At 38.2% G+C, this 19,753-nt stretch overlaps 1 protein-coding gene across 9 annotated transcripts in view; it reads right to left on the reverse strand.

The window, feature by feature from the left end:
- macf1a (microtubule actin crosslinking factor 1a) overlaps window positions 1–19,753 on the reverse strand; it is a 182,457-nt gene that overhangs the window by 123,644 nt on the left and 39,060 nt on the right. The window contains exon 1 of one of the 9 annotated variants that reach the window (XM_051872296.1): window positions 12,573–12,938. The exons of the other annotated variants lie outside the window; for them this stretch is intronic. Within the exon in view, the coding sequence (XP_051728256.1) occupies window positions 12,573–12,627 (55 nt within the window). The 5' untranslated portion in view covers window positions 12,628–12,938. Of the gene's footprint in view, window positions 1–12,572; window positions 12,939–19,753 lie in introns of those variants that run through there. 9 annotated transcript variants of the gene reach the window in all.

Here is a 19,753-nt window from a genome sequence, read left to right on the forward strand (position 1 = left end):
ACCATTTCTGTCCAGAGGTTCTCCTCCAAATCAAACACAAGGTCACAGGAAATATGCTGACCGCAAACAAAGGCAGGGCGTAGGTAGACAGGCGGAAGAAACACCACTGTGATAAAGCACATTCATGAACAATATGGCTCAAAAAAAGTCACAGCCAGCATTATTTTCCTGTAACAGCACTAGTTTATCAGTATAAGTATTTATAAGTAAATCCAACGTAAAGCAATAAATACTATATAGCAAAATTTAAACTACAACATTGCCCAATCTGCTAAATGCAAGTAAAATTCATGAATATCTTATGATATTGTCAACATTAGCATCATTATTTTCTGTAAAGCTGTTCTGAAACAATTTGAAGCATATTGTGAAAAGCACTATATAAATACATTTGACTTAATCAATTAAGAATAAGTGGATGATCTGTTCTTTCATGTTCTGAAAGAACATTATGATGAGTAAATAATGAGAGAATCTTTATTTCTGATTTATTTCCTTTTGAAATCATTTCCCAAACATGAAAGCAATTTTGCTTAGCAATTTGAAGAATGACTGAACACAACAAACCTCTAAATACACAAACTTTGCTAATAAATAATGTCGTCATGATGCTGGCAGTTCACTGTAATACTAAGAAACGATGATAGGGGGCAGTGTGGTAACAGTCAAGCATGTGAAGACACATGGCCCAACTCTCTCATTATTAAGCCAAAGGCTGCACTGCCACTTCTAATGCCAACAACAGTCACACAACATCAACTGGTCTCAGATCTGTTACTTTTCACCCGGCTGAAAATGACGACAGATGTCAGTAATCTGCCAAACATTGCACAGGTGAAGCAACACAGAAACTCGTGTGAAATCATCATGAAACTGCAGAACTTTGAAGGAACAGGGAAAAACCACAAGAGTATTCATCTGGAATTTAAAGAGATAAGCCTAATTAACGCACTTAAAACTTCCACAAACACCAACCAAATAAACACAGTATAGGATTTCAAACCCTTTTTATTCCAAATAAAGTTCTCAATACTGACTGTCATGCTGCAGAGTAACAGGTAGAGCGTGCATGTCTTGACAAGGTGAATGGACAGCACTTATCACATGTAACCCATCCCTGTTTAAATATGCCTGAAGGTGCCATTAGAAGATTACATCAAACTGAGCTGCAAACTGACTTAAGACAAGAGTTGATCTAAGGATACCACACACACACACACAGCAGAAAGCACACACAAACCACACAAACAAATACAACTGACACGGTACGGAGGCAAAGCTTAACGCAGATTTAATCTCACTGTCTCAGACCATCTAACAAAAACACTTTGTGCAGACAGTCTGAGTATACTCTAAATATTGCATGAATGAAGCGGCCCTGTGGAACCTATACAGAGACAATTATTCTGATGACACGGAATGCTCTATAATACATCCAAAAAGTAAATACGTTTTTGTAACACAGAGTTTATCTGTGCTTAAAAAAGATTTTCCAATAAAACGAGTGGCATTTTGTGTGCAAAGGGTAAATGAAAGAGGCTCAATTAGTTATTTATTTAAAGTTATTTATTTATTATATTTTTAAAATAAATTTTATTGCATCTGCACTATTTTTTGTCTTTAAGAGTTTCAAAATGATTTCATTTATATATAATAAATAAATAATAAAATAAAATAAAGTGAAATCTTGTCAAAATAAAAAAGAAATCCCAGTGTGACCACCAGGTGGACCATGCAGTGCTGGTGCTGACAGATATAAACTGAGCTCATGCCAGGATAGGGCCTCTTAAACAAATGTGAATAAACCATCATAAATAAACCTAGCTAACTATCACAGCATCAGTTCGAGGGGACACCCTTTCATTAACTGTCAACACAGAGTTCTACTATAAAGTTCATCTGCCATGAAGTCAGTGAACCTAAAGAGACAAGCTGACTGTTTGTGTGTTGGTGTGTGTGCGTGTGGACACTGACACCATGGCTGCGTCAGAGCCGATGGCTGAGCTGCCTGGACTCAGTTCAATGCGGTTTTAAAAGGTCCTTTTTATTGAGCCACTTTGCTACTGCAGCCAGGAAGTGAAGCACAGAGTCATTAGGCAAACACAGAGAGACGGTCCATACGGGAGGAATGAGGTGGGGAAATAAAGAAAAGATTTACTCTCACACCTCTGTGGCGAAAGAGCGCAAGTCTCTCATCCCTCTCTTTCACCCAGGAGCCAAACCTCCAGAGCTGATGACAGGCTTACTTAATCACAGGTTAATAGTAGGAAAAGAATTGAAGGGGGGAGTGGGGGAAGGGATATGGAGAGAGAGAAGGTCGTGAGAGAGACAAATTTCAAGAAGAGGTCAGGAATGGGAAAGGACAGAGACTGGGGAAAGAAAGAAAGACAGAAAAGATAAAAAGAAGGGGTGGAATGTAGGGAGTATACACAAATACAACACAGAAAGAAAGAACATTACCATCACCTCCTTTTTCCCCTGCTCCTGTCATCACCAAGGCAACCCGTAAATTAGGTATTGGCCTTGCCCTCTGTCACCCACTCGACCCCTCATAAAAGACCTCTATTTCCTTGTGCGGTGCCAAAGGAGACATCTACCACAACGTCCAGCTGATGCATGTCCTCCAGTGGAGGGAACTTGAGAAAGTTAACAATTATCAACCTCAACTTTGCCAAAATGTTTTCAAAAGTGAAGGTGAGATGGTTGGTGTTGTTTGCTGCCATAAATATGGCTAAAGGTATGGGGCAAAACTTGAAGAGATAATACTGAAATTAGGGATATGAATTAAGCCCCAGTTTTTATGTGTAGATTAGAGTATGCATGACACAAATTTCATCATCAGCATAATATGCGCATACTGTACGGACACAGCCCAATTTTTCGAACCGTGCTTAAGCATTGTTTATACTTTCGCCTGGCTCCGCAACACGAGCCTCTGCATCACGAGGGTCCGCTGACTGCGCACGCTCTTCCCCAAACGGACGAGGCGTTTATACTTGACGCGCTCGCCGTTGTACTATTCTTTGAAACGACAGGGGGCGACTCGGAGTAATTGTTCTCTAAACCATCAGGAAGCAGCAGTGAGAAGTAGTAAGGTACACACACGTGACAATGTTTGTTTTTTATTACACTTCACCAAACCCACACTATACAAAAGAACCAAGGAATCATGTAAAATCCAGTAAACCTTGAGATTATTACTTGTGACATTAGAACAAAATATATGGATATGAGAACATATGCATAAAACTAAATTAAACAATCTCTTAAATATCTTCTAATTTCATTAAACATTTTTATTTAATTTCATGAGCAATGGATCTTTATTTTAATTAAAAAGGCTTATTTCTGCTATTGTAGGCTCATTTTGTAAATGTATGCAATTAATTGGAACAAGCGCAAACCGGGTGCTCGTAAGACGCCGGTACAAACGTAACATGCTCGGCCAGAATCGGCTCGAAGTCGTGCATCTTCGGATGCGGAGCCACGCGCACACCGCCATGAGAAATGGGGCATCGCGCACCCAACACGCACGACCGTGATTGCATCATTTTCGCCGCATGCAGTAGGTATATTTCGTTTTTTTACACGTACGCTAGTGTACGCGCACAGTCGAAACACAGCCTTGCAAAATATACTTCATTTGACTCGAACGCGTACACAGGCGTTCGACGCATGCACAGTTTTGAGCAATCTCTTGCCACAAGTTACAATCCATTTAAATACCTTTGTATTCTTTCATGCTAGAGTTGTACAAATGAGGGTACTTCCTAAACTCTTCGCACAATCTCTCATCTATGTAGGCCTCCATTGTCGCTGTAGCTTGGCCGGTCTGTTCTGTTTATCTTCAACTACCTTGTGAATCGACGCCCCCATGGCACGGTTGCCACCCACCTTGTGGACAAACTAATTACTACAAAAAAAAAAAAAAAAAATCGCATTGCGCACTGTACTCTTACCCTCGCGTACGCGTAAAAAGTGAACTATACTTTGGGCTTTACTCTGTACGATCAGCTCACAGGTCGCCATGAATTTTTTGCAAAAACTTGTTTGTCCACAAGGTGGCAACACTTACCTGGCCCACTGTTTCACAGTTGAAAAAGAAACGGATAACACAGAACAATAATAACAAATTACTGGAGATGGGAACAACATTAGCACCGACAAGCACTTGTGTGAGGGGTTTAAAAAAAAAAAAAAAAAAATTCTGGTTTAAACGAGTACAAAGACATTTTCTCACTCATAACTTGAAGTAGCACAGACACCAGACTTTCTACTGAGCATGTGTCGAGAACCTGTGTTTGCGCAAGCTGTCAAATGGAGTAACCTTTGAAAGGCTATAGGTTCGGCTGTACTTATACACCAAGTTTTTGAGTCAAAACTTAAGTATACTTTGGGCTTTAGGGACAACCCGAATCAGATCGCAAAAAGCAATATCAAATTTTTTTTTTTTTTTTTAAATCAACTCATGCAATTACGGTGTACACGATCATTGCAGTCACCTCCAAGTATGCAGGAACTTGCCCATTCTCGAACAGAATGCTGTGTTTGAGACTGGTTTCACTGGGATGTGGAATGGCACAGAGCGGGAAGCATTTAGCATGAAGAGTTTCACAGCTGAGCTTTGTGTGTGCTCAGTGCAGCCAGTCATGCACTGTACCATGGGAAAAGGCCACCAAGAGCGTCCACTTCAACAAGAAGAAAGGCCTTGTGTCCATCAGCATGTGTGTCTGTGTGTGTATGATGCTAGTCATGCTCATGGGGTTCCATTAGGATGGACAAACCCATTCAAAGTAGTCTGATTTTCCTTGAAAGAAAAAAAACTGTAAATGGTAAGGAGGTCTAAATGTTGTCAAACAGTATAAACACGTTTTCTTAAATAGACAATGCATCAAATGACCAGTCGCCTTGTTAATAAGTCCTACCGCAGCTGCTTCATTAAGGAAAGGTAATCCGTTTTTAACGAGCCACTCTAGGCCTGAAGCCCAAGCCTCGCTGAGAAGGACTGAACCCTTGAGGGCTTCGGCTTGTTTGAAGTGTACCACATTGCCTAACTATAAAGGACAGGAGAGATGGAGGGCAAAGAGGGGAAAAGATGAAGATTATAAAAGCTAAGAACAAAGGAACTGGTTATAGAGTGTTTAAATTGTATGTGCTGTCAGTATCAAAATGAAATCATCCATCATGATCTTTGCAAAAGTTTTGATGAAAAATATTTAACTGGGAAGATGAGAAATTATTGCTCATACTTAAGGTTAGGGGTTTTTCTGAAGCTAAAACCGCTCAGAATACCGTAGCAACCATCCACAACACATTAATGTTGTGCCAGTGAGTTTTGCAAGGACACCACCCACATTTTCTTGAAAAAATTCAAGGTTAAATAGGTGTTTAAATTGAAAGCCAGAGGAGGAGAAAATGGTGAGAGAAAAAAGAATTAAGTGAGATATTGGGGCCATAAGAGGGAAACTGAAAGAGAGAAGCATGGGGCCCCAGCATCCATTCTTCTGATCAACAGGCCACAACCAGTACAGAAGAAACAAACAAATATGCATGAATGTAAGAGCTCACACTCTCTCACACACACACACACACACACACACACACACACACACACACACACACACACGTTTACAGGCAATGCCTTAGGAGGCCAATATAAGGTGTCCTCCACCTGTTTACAGTACAAGAAACCGTCAATATTTAACAACTCTTCTCTTACACAGCACGATTTCCTGTTCACTCAGTATAATTTATTCAAATTTGCCACTTTCTTTCTCTCCCTTTTTAAACACAAATAAACAAAATAAACCCACTGGCAAGGCATATCTGCATTGATTTACTGGGATGGTTCTAAGTAATAAAATCTTTCCCACGCTGTTGCAAGAAGAGCACTCCAGGAATCAGAGGGAGTGTGACGTAATGGGAAAAAAGTGTTTTAGGTCGTGATGTAATGGAAGTAGTAACAGATCTCCTGTATTGTAACATACATCTGAGTGAAATAGATTATCGGAAATGCGGGGACTAGTTCTTTCCATCAGTTGTTGATTGGATGGAGGCAGATATGAATGCGAGCTTGAGGTCGACTGTAAGAAAGGGGTTATGTTTAAGTGGACTAAATGAATGGAGAAGTCTGGCATATGTCACCAGAGAGTAATCTATCATTTCACCAGAAGATCGAGTTTGATAACACATTGTTAAAAACTATGAGCTCAAACTAAAAGAAAAAGAAACAAAACATATGCATGGATTAATTGTTCACAATAAGATGCATTTTGAAAATGGACAATGATATGCTGCATAGGTTTTATAACAGCACAAGTATTATCATTCCCAAGATAAAGCTGCTATCCAAAGCTATATTTCTACTTGACAAGAAGGGAAGGTTGATGGATTGGTGATAGATGATCATCACTCTTTTGCTCCTCTTCAAATGAAAGGTGCTTTACCATCTAGATCCATTTCTCTATCTTTGTGCATCAATGGGTGCACAATGCCACTAAGCTCAAGCTCAACTGTTACATTTCAATTCAGACTGAAGGCGCAATGCGTGTCACTGTTGCGTTTACGTAAGGTTAGGGGATTTTCTGAAGCTAAAACCACTCAGGATACCTTAGCAACCATCCACAACACCTTTTTAGTTGTGCCAGTGAGTTTTGCACAGACACCACTCACATTATCTTGAAAAAAAAGGTTAAAGGTTAAATAGGTGTTAAAAACGCCAGAAATAAAAACAAACAAGCAAGTAAAATTTTTAATTAGAATTATTTGATGACAAATCAACTGGCAAGAAAATAATATAATGGTGAAGGTAATAAGGCGGCAGTAAAAACTAATCAATCACCCACCATAATGAAAGCCTGAGAAGTCAAAGTTAATTGTAGATCAACAATAAACATCGACCCGTATCAGTTGATAGTTCTATAAGTGGTTTAGTTTGAGATACAGAGAGCAGATGTCAAGGTGGAGAATCAACATAGGGACAGAAACAGAATAAAATTGTAAGCCAGAAGGTCAAAGGTGTGTTGTGGTGTTATAAACATGTTTTTATTGACAAAAACTGATATGAACTTAGCTGCCTTGAAAGGTTGTTAATACATAAGCCACAACAACATGCAAGAAAACGTCCATCAGGTGACCTTCTAAAATTATTATATCAGCTGAGTTAAGTTTTGCTTAAATTGTTCAGAACTAAAATGAATTATGATTAGGAACAGTATACACTGCAAGGAATATGGAATGTCAAAGCACCCAAAACACATGCAACAAGCCTAAATCTTCTCAAAATGAAGCAAGCAGAACTGATCTATAATTAAAAAAAAAAAAAATGCATCTAAAAACAACAAAGACTGGTATGAAAAGGAAATGACAGGTTTTGAAACCAAAGCCCCTGAGCTGAAACATGGGAGGACTGGCGGAAAGACAAAATGTTCGCGTGAGGAGTCACTATCACTAATGTCTTGTTTGAGTCAGTAGGGGAGGAACAGAGTTGCAGTATGAAAATGAGCAAGGCTCAGAGGACTGCTGAGAACTCCTACACAAAACACAAACACACCCATATGCATATCACAAGTCTGAAACAATAGATCTTCCCACCATAATCTCTACAGCCATAATTACACTCTAATTATCCTGTGTGATTATGGAGACAGCAACCAGTCACATAACTTGGTTGTGGAACCTTAAGAGAGTGCGGCTTACCGCCATATGACAAGATATTATATAAAAGAGTCGTGCATACTGGTAATAAAACGCACAGTGCTATCTATTTTACCATGGCATGACATCATGATTTTGTACCTGACACATGTAACATTGTGCTGCTATTCAGAGCAGTTTTGTAGTCCAAACAGTATGACGTGTAAAAACTACATTGCCTTGTTAAATTAATATTTTGAGGACGCCGTTTCATTCTGTAATTTATACACTATCGTTCAAAAGTTTGGGGTATTTTTTAGAAAAAAGTCTCATCAAGGCTGCATTTATTTGATCAAAAGTGAAAGTAGTAATAATGTGAAATATTACTTTTTTATTTTAATATTTTAAAGTGTAAATTATATTTTTGATGACAAAGTTGAATTTTCAACAGCCATTTCTCCCGTTTTTAGTGTCACATGATCCTTCAGAAATCATGCTAATATGCTGATTTGGTGCTCAATGAACATTTCTTATTATTATCAATGCTGCAGTTGTGCTGCTTAATATTTATGTGGAAACCATGAAACATTTTTAGGATCCTTTGATGAATAGAAAGTTCAAAATAAAAGCATTTATTTGAAATAGAAATCTTTTGTAATATTGCACTTGTCTTAATGTTTTCTTTTGATCAATTTAATGTGGCATTTATAATTAAAAGCATTAATTTCTTACTAAAAACAATCTGACCCCAAACTTTTGAATGTTAGTGTATATTAAATCAAATCCAGATTGATGTTTATCAAAAGTAATTTACACACTTCATGTCAGCCAAATTAATTTCTCAACCAAACAGCTAAACTTTATTTTTTTTCTTTAATAAAAAAAAAAAAAAAAAAAAAAAAAAAGTATTAAAATGTATGAAATCTCAATCTCAAAAGAACAACAAATCTATTAAATCACTTCATTATCCATCTAAGGCTATTTAATTGTTGCCTAAGGTATCAATACAGATGTACCAGAGACTGGTATCCTACCAAAGACAAAATGTGGTATCGATCCATCTTAACTACACAGTGAATGATTTGATATATGAGAAAGGCAATGAAAAACGCACTTTGAAAGAGATTAACTTAAAGAACATCAATACAGCGGTGCAACAGAATCAGCCCTGAACTGTAAAGTTTAGCCAAATGTAGTACATGACCACAGAGGGCATGACAGGACCGTTTAATAACGATTTTAGCATGGCATCATTCCATCAGCAGTGTTTTTGCTGTTTTGAAGTTGGTTTCTCATCTGGGTCCACCACACCCAGCTGGCACTCAGGAGATATGCAGAGTGCTTATCTCTGTCAGTGCCTCGGCCTGTGCGCGCTGCCATAATAGGGGACTCCTTCGTGCCTTACAGTATGTGCATCTCCGCTAGAGCTGCAACAACAACAGTTGATCAAGTAAATGATAAATCAACTTCATTAAGGATATTTAGCACTTTTCATTGTGAAAAGAGAACCTCCACCAGTGAAATGGTTAAAAACTGATTAAAAAGCCATTAAATGTTACTGAAGCTCTCAAACTTCAAACTGGAGCATGCAGATACATGCCAACTGAAAGAGGGAGCACAACCTTTTAGATCCAAACCAAATTTGTTGTTAAACATAAAATTTAATCTTGGTTTTATATTATACATGACTGACACTTGTCAATTGTTGGAAAAATTGTACCTGCTCATACTGACACAAACTCACACATACAATTACACAAGCAAACAAACTAGTCTGAACTTTGGTCTATGGGCAAAAAAATAAAAATAGAGGGAAAAACCTGACCTATAACACTGTAGAGTTAGTCAGTAAGAGATGACCAGGAAATCATCCCTCAGCCACCAGCTGTGTATACGTTAAATCAAAATTACCTGATATTTTACAACTCTTGATGTAACTAACATGATCCAGGCCAGGCACTCCGGCACAGAGCCAGTGACAGTGGCAGGGAGGTCTGCCACTGTGTGAGTAAATTTGGTTGGCTGTGAGGTCTGGCGGCAGATCAGAGGCTCTTTATGGTATGTGATGATATAATCAAGGGTAGGAAACACATCAGGGCTAATAGTTAGCTGATCAGTAACACCAGAGTACTCTGGTCCAAAGGGGTTTACTTGAAACAGTCAGGAAGCCTGCAATTACAGCCAGCACTTTCTGTAGATTCCGCATGCGTGACAGACTTGCGTGAGACAATAGAAATTCTGAATACTGAGGGGTTTGTAGCAGGATGTGATATGAGGTCAAGTAGTAACTGAATTAACAATGTTACAGGTTGGCTCACATAGATGGTAATGATAATCAAATATATCAAACAATATCTGCACAGTTTGTTTCCAAATATAGATATCAGCATCAGGCAATGGAAAACCCCTTACCAGTCTAACACCTCAAAAAAAGAAACAGGAAATAATCTCCTCAAATGTCATTTTGCACTGTTCTGACCAAAGGAATGTGAAAGTGGCACTCAGTCATGCAAACAAAAGTAAAAAAAAAAAAAAAAGTAATTTTTAACTCACTCTGATAAACATACTGAGAAATGAAAATTATAAAGAGACAGGAACAGTTGCACTTTCGGAAATAACAAATAACAGTGTCCACGATAAAGAAAAGGAAAAATATTTATATTAAGAAAAAAAAAATAATGCTAAAAATCTTTTAAAAGAAAGGAAAAAATTTAATCTAGGTCTTTATGAATTATTTTCTTTATGAATTATTTATTCACAGGACAGTTGTATCACCCCCCCCATCCCCCTCCCATTTTTAATTGTATTTTTGAATAAATTTATAGAAAGGACAAAAAAAAAAAAAAAAAAAAGACCCAAATTTTAATTCTCTGCATCCGCCTGATGACAAACTGATCAGACCCTTTCACATCCTCAAAACAAATCCTACACATTCCTATTCATCAAATATTATGTCTGTAGTGTTGATATTTACAGAAAGCTTTACAAAGCTTTGCAGTATGTAATAAATCGTATGTTTGCACAGATGGGGAGTTGGATGATGCAAAGCTATTATTCTCTGCCAGCTGTCTGACTGTATATGTGAGAGGTGGGGCATGTATTTTGATGAATAAATGCTGAGTATGGACTCGTGTACTCCCTGAATCTCAGTTGAAGAATTCTGTTTTTAGGCCTTGAAGAAGCCTAAAGTGCACAACAGTAAAGACCTCAGTGAGAAATGTGTGCAAGAGGATGTTAGAGGATGGACTGTCTGTGGCTTGGTGGTGAGCTTGCAGAGTCTGAGCCAGTGTTGAGGGGGATTGAGCCTAATCAGGGTTAGGTGGATTATAGTTCTGGGGGGAGATGGCACAGCAAGTCAAGCCACAGTGACCAGATTTCAAGAGACAAACACTACCAGACGCCCATACCTGCTGTTCTAAACTACACTTACACCCTAACTCATTCATCTACCATCTGTCTTTAAACAAGGTCCAAGTGCCCCAACCTGTAACATCACCCAGCGAAACAACAAACCACAGCTATACCTTATTTAATTCTACTACACTCTTCTTTATTGGAATCTCTGGTTCCATGAAGAGCCTTCAACATCAATTGAACCTTTCCATTGCACAAAAGGTTCCTTATAGTGGAAAATGGTTCTTTAGATTAAAATGTTCTTCAAACTAAGAAAAAATGGTGTATGGACACACAGAATATCATTCAAAAGACAGAACACATCACTGTCTTTAATAGCCTTATATGACTTTTACTGATACTAACTAGGCTGTAGTATCCTCAAAAATAGTCTCCTTGAAACTTAACCTTAACTTTCAGCCATTTAAGTTATATGCAATGACCTCTCTCAACATTATTTTGGGATTGGCCTGGCAGGCCTTAGACAATAGCGTTACTGTCTAGGTATTACTAGAATCCAACATACCCTCCACACCCACCCCGTGTTGCTCCATATGGTCAACACACTTGCGGTTGATTCCATCCACTAAAAGCCATGTGCAAATGTCGGCCCCATGATCTGGGATTGAATTACAAAGGAAATAAATACCGTACCATCTTCAATTAACAATATCAAAAAATTGAAGGTGACTCTTTGGCGACATCTGCAAAAAATCTAAAGGGTATGTTCAAAATGACAGGTGTCATTTGAAGTTATAAACAGATAGGTGCTTATATCTCTGCAAACTAATAAGAAGTCATATGGTTGTCAAGTGATCACAGTAAGAAAGAGACAGTCTAAAGATGAACAACTCCCTTTAAACAAATTATGACCATTCAGCACAGCTGCTGAGGAATACACCATCCCTGTTCAAAACACACACTCATACACGTGCATAAACTTAGCCACTAAGCCATTATTGTGGGCAGGATTATCTGACGGACAACACCGACCAATGACACGCGCAAAGAAAGCCTCAATTTCCACACCAACCTCAAATGTCATAGCTCAATAAACATTTAATCACTAATAACTAGTGACTGACTTAAAGCTACCATAGCAACGTATTTGAATGCTTTGGAGTGCCTAAGGGAAGGTGAAGAGGTGAGTCTACTTTGATCTCAATAGACTTGATTCACATATTGGTGCATTTGCTCCCAACCGACTATGACCCTAGTTAGTCAACAGGAGCAAAAATCTCCCTTTATCGAAGGACTAGTGTCCGCTCTTAGTATCCGCATACAGACATGGTTACTACAGAGTTAATAAGCTAATGTACAACAGCTGACCTCTTCATTTGAATCCTGCCTGCAGTTTACCATCGATTTAGCTCTTAACATGCTCATGGGGTCAATCACAAAAACATTCAGCTTACGGCATGTCAGTGTGAGCTAACTTTCCAAACAACTGCAACACATGCACAGACTGAGAGTATAAGCTATGTGGAATATTTTATATAAGGCAAATGACCAACCAGCAACAAAACATATTGAATGAAACCAACCTTTCTTTTCCTCGAGTTCCTGAAGATACTGTCGGTATGATGCCGCAGCGCTCATTTCGCCACGGCAATAAAGGAGAAAGCAAAACTGAAGGAACTAAAAGGAGAGGGAACGCTATGGGTAGAAATGGAAGGATAGAAACTGAAAGGAACTGACAGGTTGTTCCACGTTTGTTTAAAAGGCAAAGAAGCGTGAGAGGGCACTTTGAAAAGCTAAAGGCTCCATGGAATCCAGCAAGTCACCAATCCATAGCCAGCAGGAAAATCCAGCCGCTCACTTCCTGTTCCTTTCTCTTGAATGTCTTATTAACCGCTGTAGTTTGCTCTCAAGTCACTGCGCGTGTGTACCAGCCGGCTGTCTGGTAGCTCTGAGAGAGTGCCGTGTTTTAGAGCCGGATAGAGGAACTGTACTTTGACCACAAGACAGGTGATGTCACTGCCAGAGCTCGAGCATGTGTTGTACTCCCTGCGTGACTCAGGCTCTGTGTGTATAAATCGCTAAGGACATTTTTGCATCAATATATTGGGCTGTGTGTTCAGCTTGAACAAACAAATCCTATCGCTATCTCATGGTAGTCGTTATGTTCTCTGGCTCTATCAATATGTGAGAGAGCATATCTAGGACCCACACTGAAGAATTTAATTCAAGAATGTAAAAGAAGGACATTTCTAAGAATAAAGCTGAAAATACTTTGAAATGCTTTCCTTTCATTCTTCTTCCATCAAACCGGGGATTTAACAACTGACTGCAGTCTCTCTCTTTAGTTACTTTTTTTATCTTGCAGGAAGGTAAATAAGGTAGTGAAAGATCTAACAGCCTTTGCTTTCACCTTCTGTCAAGAGTTCAATAGTTAAAAAGATTCAATATCTCACTCCAAAACAACAACACTACTTTTACTTGAGGCATAATCTACAAAAAAAAAAAAAAAAAAAAAAAAAAACACGTGGCCTCCGCTTGCCTTGTAATCTGTGAACTTTTGACAAAAAACATAACAGAGCTCTTCCAGACAAAACAAATTGTAAAAATTCAAAAACTTCACAGCCAAAACATCTTAACATTCTCACAACACATGTTGTTTTAAAAGGCACTCTTACACAAGCACACCCAGGAGTCACTAATGCCCGTGAGAATGAAAATCTCATGTAGTATTTAAATGACTGACTGCAATTAGCAGTGATTAGCAAAAAGGCTTGAGAAAAACATTGTGCTATTCATTATATAATCAAAGCTTGGATGCAAATAAACAGCCCATGGATGAGTGTAATAGAGAGATGGGCAAATATAAAGAAAGATAAAGTGAAATTCCATTTTGAGCTTAAACATTGTTTTTCTACGTAGGGTTTGTCATGGCATATTAAAGTTTGGGATGAAATTAAAATGTATTATTCGGTTTTGTAAATTGTAATATTTTTGTTAAACTGGTTGAAAGTCTCCTCATATCCTGATAGCAATCACTATGTTAAACGGACTAAATGTATTTGTATAAATATATATCGTCTGTGGAAGGCGTAGGACCATAAAATGTTCATCCAATCTTTATATTCAGTCCAAATGAAATAATACGATGTCCTACCTGCCTGTCAGCGAATGTTTTTACACACCCTCGCGCACCCTGTTCGCGCAGACATCATACGTCATAAGCGCGCTTTCGTGCTATGCAGAGTTTATACAAGACCTGTCACAGAGCACCGCAAACAAACAGCAGCCACCTTTTTTAGTTCCTACCGAATCAAAACAGCGAGCTTATGCTGCATTCACGTCATAACTACCGTAATTAGGAGATTGTAACAGTCGACTTAAACCCCACCTCTCCAAAATCAACTGCAAGATCACATTCATTTTTGGTTGCAATGTCCACATCTCAAAATCCAATCAACTTATGGATAGAACCAAGTCCCCGCCCTACATTTTTTCTTTTTTTTTATTAATCCATTATACTCAGATGTACACCTCAAAATGGAAGGTCTGTCGCTACTTGTCTTTCATTCTAACTTTAAACTAGCATATTTTAGTATTTTATCTCGAGTCTTCAAGGAATGCACAAATTCCCACAGAATATAATTTCAAGTCACCCCTTAATAAAAAAAATAAATCACATTTACAGCAACACACTAAATGGAGGTCTAGAGGGCAAATACCAGAATAAACAAAAAACATAGACACATGTTTTGTGATATGCATATGGATTAAATGCCATTATAAAAAAAATAATGTAAATCATGAATTATTAAATTCATAGCTGTAGAGTAAACACTGAAGCTGTACCACTACCTCAACTAATAGTGAGATAAGCTTTGCATCCAAATGCAGGAAATAATATTACACTGGTCTCAGTGAAAAAGTGAATATACATAAAAAAAAATAATAAATAAAGGGTGAATGAATAAACAAATAAAAAAGTCCCCCTGTAGCCAATCATTTTATCCCTTAAAACTCATCTTTGACGACCAAAATGACACATTTAAACATTTTTTTTCTTCATGCCTTAAAATAGCTTGAATGTAACTCTACACCATTGCCTTATTTAGTACACACGGTTCTATAATTATGCAAATTAGCCCCGCCTCCACTCACTCCAGCTCAGAGATCCACTTGCTGACGATCACACGTTGACCTGATTGGTTTCAAAGTTGTGACGTCAGAAACACCAGCGATATTAAATCACGTTTTTGAGACTGTCTTTGGTTCACTGCAGTTTTAAGGAGAAAATACTCAGCAATGGTGTTGACTTATGAATTTGCAAATAGAAATGTGTGTACATTTAGACAACTTTATGTTTAAATTTTTTTTTTTTTTTTTTTTTTGCTGTACCAGCAGTAAAAACAATCGTTCATAAAATATCTCTACATCAAGACCCAAAGCTGCTCAGTTAAAATTTACTGACAGATGGGTCAGATTGCAAAGCATCATATTGTTTTTGTCCAATTTTATTTTTGTTTAATTGGTGAGTTACCAAAGTGGATCTAATGGATTGGTCAAACATAATTATAAACAGCAGGAAAACAAACCAACCACCAATTCAGTGAAATTGCTTTACCCACAAAACCATTTGGGGCGTAAACGTGAGTGTACGTGTTGTGTAGGATCAGAGATCTGTCTCACCTGATTTAGAGCCACAGCATCAACAGCACAGCATCAACATGAAAGAAAGACAGAAAAAGAAAGATGTTAGAGTAATAAATAAAAAAAAAATAAAATAAAATATCACTACATTAAATTACGAATGACAACAAAAGCATACAGTGAAGAGTGCTAAAGGTTGTACAAGGTCACACACTCAGAGACACATGCAAACATGCTTGGATTCTTGCAAAAGCCAACTGACAACCTCTCATCTGTCTGGGAAAAAAAAAAAGCCACAGCCTCCACACAAGATGGAAGTATTGTTTGTTAAACTGTGTGTTGCAGAGATGTTGTCTAGATGCTGACCAACCTAAAATTAAAAATTCAGACGGAGAAAACCTATCAAACCATTATGGCAAGCCTTTCTGCAACACTGAACCCATCAGGGAATCTTTCCGCTTGGTACATAGAGAGGTCAGTATGTCAAGGGTGTCAGACCTTATGGGAAAGAGTAATGGTGTGATACACTTTAATATTCTCTGCTACAGCTGGAATGAATCTCCCACAATGCATCAGTGCTGATGTTGAGAAACACTCCCTTCCCCCAGCAAATGATGCAGCTCTGCACATACATTCCACTGCAATTCATACAAAGATACATTTGATGCGTCAACACTACTTGTAAGAACTGGTTAACACACATTCAGACCAGGGCAGTCTGACCGTATGGAGCCAGATTCAAGTGATAAAGTGATTGTGATCTTGAAGACAAACACACACAGAGCAATAGGCTTGGTTTTAATTATAAACACAAATGTCCAAAATGAAAACACAATCAGCTTCTCTGACATACACACCTTATCTAGAACATCCCTTTCAGAGACACACACGAGACATGGACAGTGAGTGTGTCGTATACATTAAATATGCATAGACACATACTCCGATGTCCTCAAAAGACAAAGAAGCGTTCATTAAAGGAACCCGATGCCGTCTGCTCCATATTCTCTCATACAAGAACACAAAGTAAAGGGCAGAAAAAAAGAACAGAGTAGAAGATGGAAGCAAAAAGAATTGAAAATAGACAAGCAAAGATGATAAAACCTCATTGGTGAACAGGCCTTCATCAGACATGAATCTATTGACAGGCAAAGCAGAGGTCTCTCATGGCCAGTAAGAGAAGAGAGGGGGATGGGGTGAAAGCTGGAGAAAGACTGAGAGGTACAGAGATTGAGAGAGCGAGAGAGAGACATATGCAGCCACACCTAAATGTAGGTCACGCACAGTGTGGTGATGAAGCCGATAAGATCTGACTGATTAAAACAGACAGTGAAAAACAGAGGAATGAGACAGAATACAGAAAAGAATCTTATGAGATAAAGAAAAAAAAAATTATGAAAAACTAGACTGATACATTTTCTGTATAAAAATGAGTGATGCTGACCTAAAAATATTCACTGCTGGATTGTTAGGCTGTTTTCTGTGGGTGCTAGGTTGTTGCTACGAGGTTGCTAAGGTATTCTAGGTGGAGCCCACCCAAATCTCTATTATCATCTTATCAAGCTTCAGCATACTTCCATAACAAGAGATGAAAATAAGCCCAAGGAAAGAACTTGGCATAATAAAAACACTCCTAGACATGGCAGAATGAGCTCTTTTTTAAGCGGGCTACCTGCTGTCAGGGTGGGCGTCTGTTCAGAGGCATTTTGGGATATCTCTTTTGAGTAAGCAGCCAAGTCTTTTCCCAAATCCCACCCAGAGCAGATTGCTGTGGATTAGGGGCCCTGCATGAAAGTATGCATTCTTGCTGTCTTCAATCCAGATGAACTGATATTTCATAAACGTATAGGTCACGCTTACAAGGCTGGAGGGAATGTAGCATGCAAACCACAAAATCTAGTGAGGAACGAGTCCATTTAGAAGTCCATTTTGAAGCAAGCATTCTGCAGGTCAAATCATGCTGATTCAGAAGTGGCAGGTTTGCTTGGCTGCTCACACGGGAATTGAAACCCCTTGTTGTCCACTAACTACCCAACTCAGGATTTATTTTGCTTACTTGTCCTGCACTGATGCAAGCAGCCCCAGTCTAGTCTATAACTGTGTGCATATGAAAACAAACACACACATACATGTAATACTGCATACAGCTGCAGTATGGTGTTGTGCTCTACAGTTAAAAAGGTGGAAAACATACTATGACTAAATGTTCACATACCATCCATCCTATAGATTAGAAGCCAGGAGCATCCCAAATTATAGTACATTGAAAAAAGCAAGTCAGTAGGCATCCAATATGGCAACCCTTATGAAAAAGAAGTACACTTAATGCACTTGTTCTGAATGTGCACTTGTAGTGCACTTCAAATCTTGAGTATATTTTTAAATAATCTTTTGCCGTGCAAAGAATTAGCCTACATTCATTTTGCTGTGTTGACTAACATACTAAAGCACACGTAAAGTACTTGATTATATAATTTAACTATAGTGTGTTATTCAATATTATACTTAAAGTTAATATATTTTAAATATACTAAATTGCAACTTTACCATTACAAAATTACAAATGTGAAATTATGAATATATTTCAATATATGACAAGCGTCAGTAGAAATTACATTAAAGTATATTACAGATTACCATGAATGTGTCAGTACACTTTAACCATACTTCAAAGACAACAGAAGAAAATGTTAAATTGCATATAAAAGGGTTTTCTTACAAATATTTCGGCGGCCACTTCAATTAATCATTGTCCTGTCAAAGATTTTTTTATCATTATATGTTCATTATCATTATATAATTTATTTGATCATATTTGATAATTAATAATAAATAATACCTGCCGTTCTGCAGTACTGGTACCCACTGATATCCGGCTGCTTTAAAACACCCCTGTGAGTGTTTGTGCAAGAACTATGTGAAGAGCATCAAATGTTTCTATTTACAATGTGTTTTTGCAGCATTGAGATTTTTTTTTAGCCAATTACAGACATATCTGTTGAGCGCGTGAACACAATGGCCAATCAGATGTGTTTAAGTTAGTCAGAATCCACTCAAAATGGCAGAGTTTTTGTTCAGCGCAAGTTCTGCATGCTCGCGAATCCTTTCATTATAACCAACATTTAACATAACCAATAATTAACAATAAACATTTATTGTGGATTTATTGTCAGTACTGGCTCGCAGTTCATATGTTTCTGTGTGCAGTTCACTTTGTACTATGTGTGTGGGTGACCGTGTTTTCCGCCACCACCAAAGACCATTATTGACCCAGGAAAAACCTTGATAAAGATGTATCCAAGTACCACTTAAGTGGGTAAAAAAAAAAAAAAAAAAAAAAAAGATGAAGTGGCCTCATTTGTGAGGTTCTCTATTAGGACGACTTTATAATGTAATAATATGCACCAGAAATGGCATTCTGGCTTACTCATATGTCATTTACCATCACCAACGCACAAGATAGTTTTGTTCTTTAGTGGGAAAATGAAAATTGGTATCCAGCATAGGTTTATTATGGCTTTGTACTGTAAATATAAACAAAACAAATGCAAATGAACAATTGCAACAATTCAAATCCAAACAAATGAATAAACGTATACAGTACATAATCAGTGAATAAGCAAATGTAGATTATAAACAGTATGTTATTTGGTTCCTTTGGCATGCGAACAGCTGCCCGCCGGTGATGAAAACCACTGAGAGTGAACTGTGAAATACAGCTTCCACACACACACACCCCTATGTGTCCGGGCTGCTGCTGGTGCTATTTGGGATCTCTGTAACATAAGCCGTGATTTCCTGTGCAATAACCAATTCAAAGCCTGGCACTCAGACACATGCATGGAACATACTGGAGACACTGACCCATTTCTGCAGACAGCAGGGGGTAGAACAAAGCACCGACGGGTCAGAACAGACCAAATACTCGGCACAGGCCCTGACAAGCCCCCACAAATCAGTAGATGTGTCCTGCCACTTGGGGATGGGAGAGAAACATCAAAAGCCACTGACTGAGGGATTTATGTATTCTTGTCAAGACTAAGCAGCTATAAAGAGAAGAAATACGAGAAATGTCGCTAAAATGAGTGATCTAGACAGATAGGAAGAGAGAGAATGACAG

Source organism: Ctenopharyngodon idella, chromosome 19, assembly GCF_019924925.1.
Source record: "Ctenopharyngodon idella isolate HZGC_01 chromosome 19, HZGC01, whole genome shotgun sequence".
NCBI classification, from domain to species: Eukaryota; Metazoa; Chordata; class Actinopteri; order Cypriniformes; family Xenocyprididae; genus Ctenopharyngodon; species Ctenopharyngodon idella.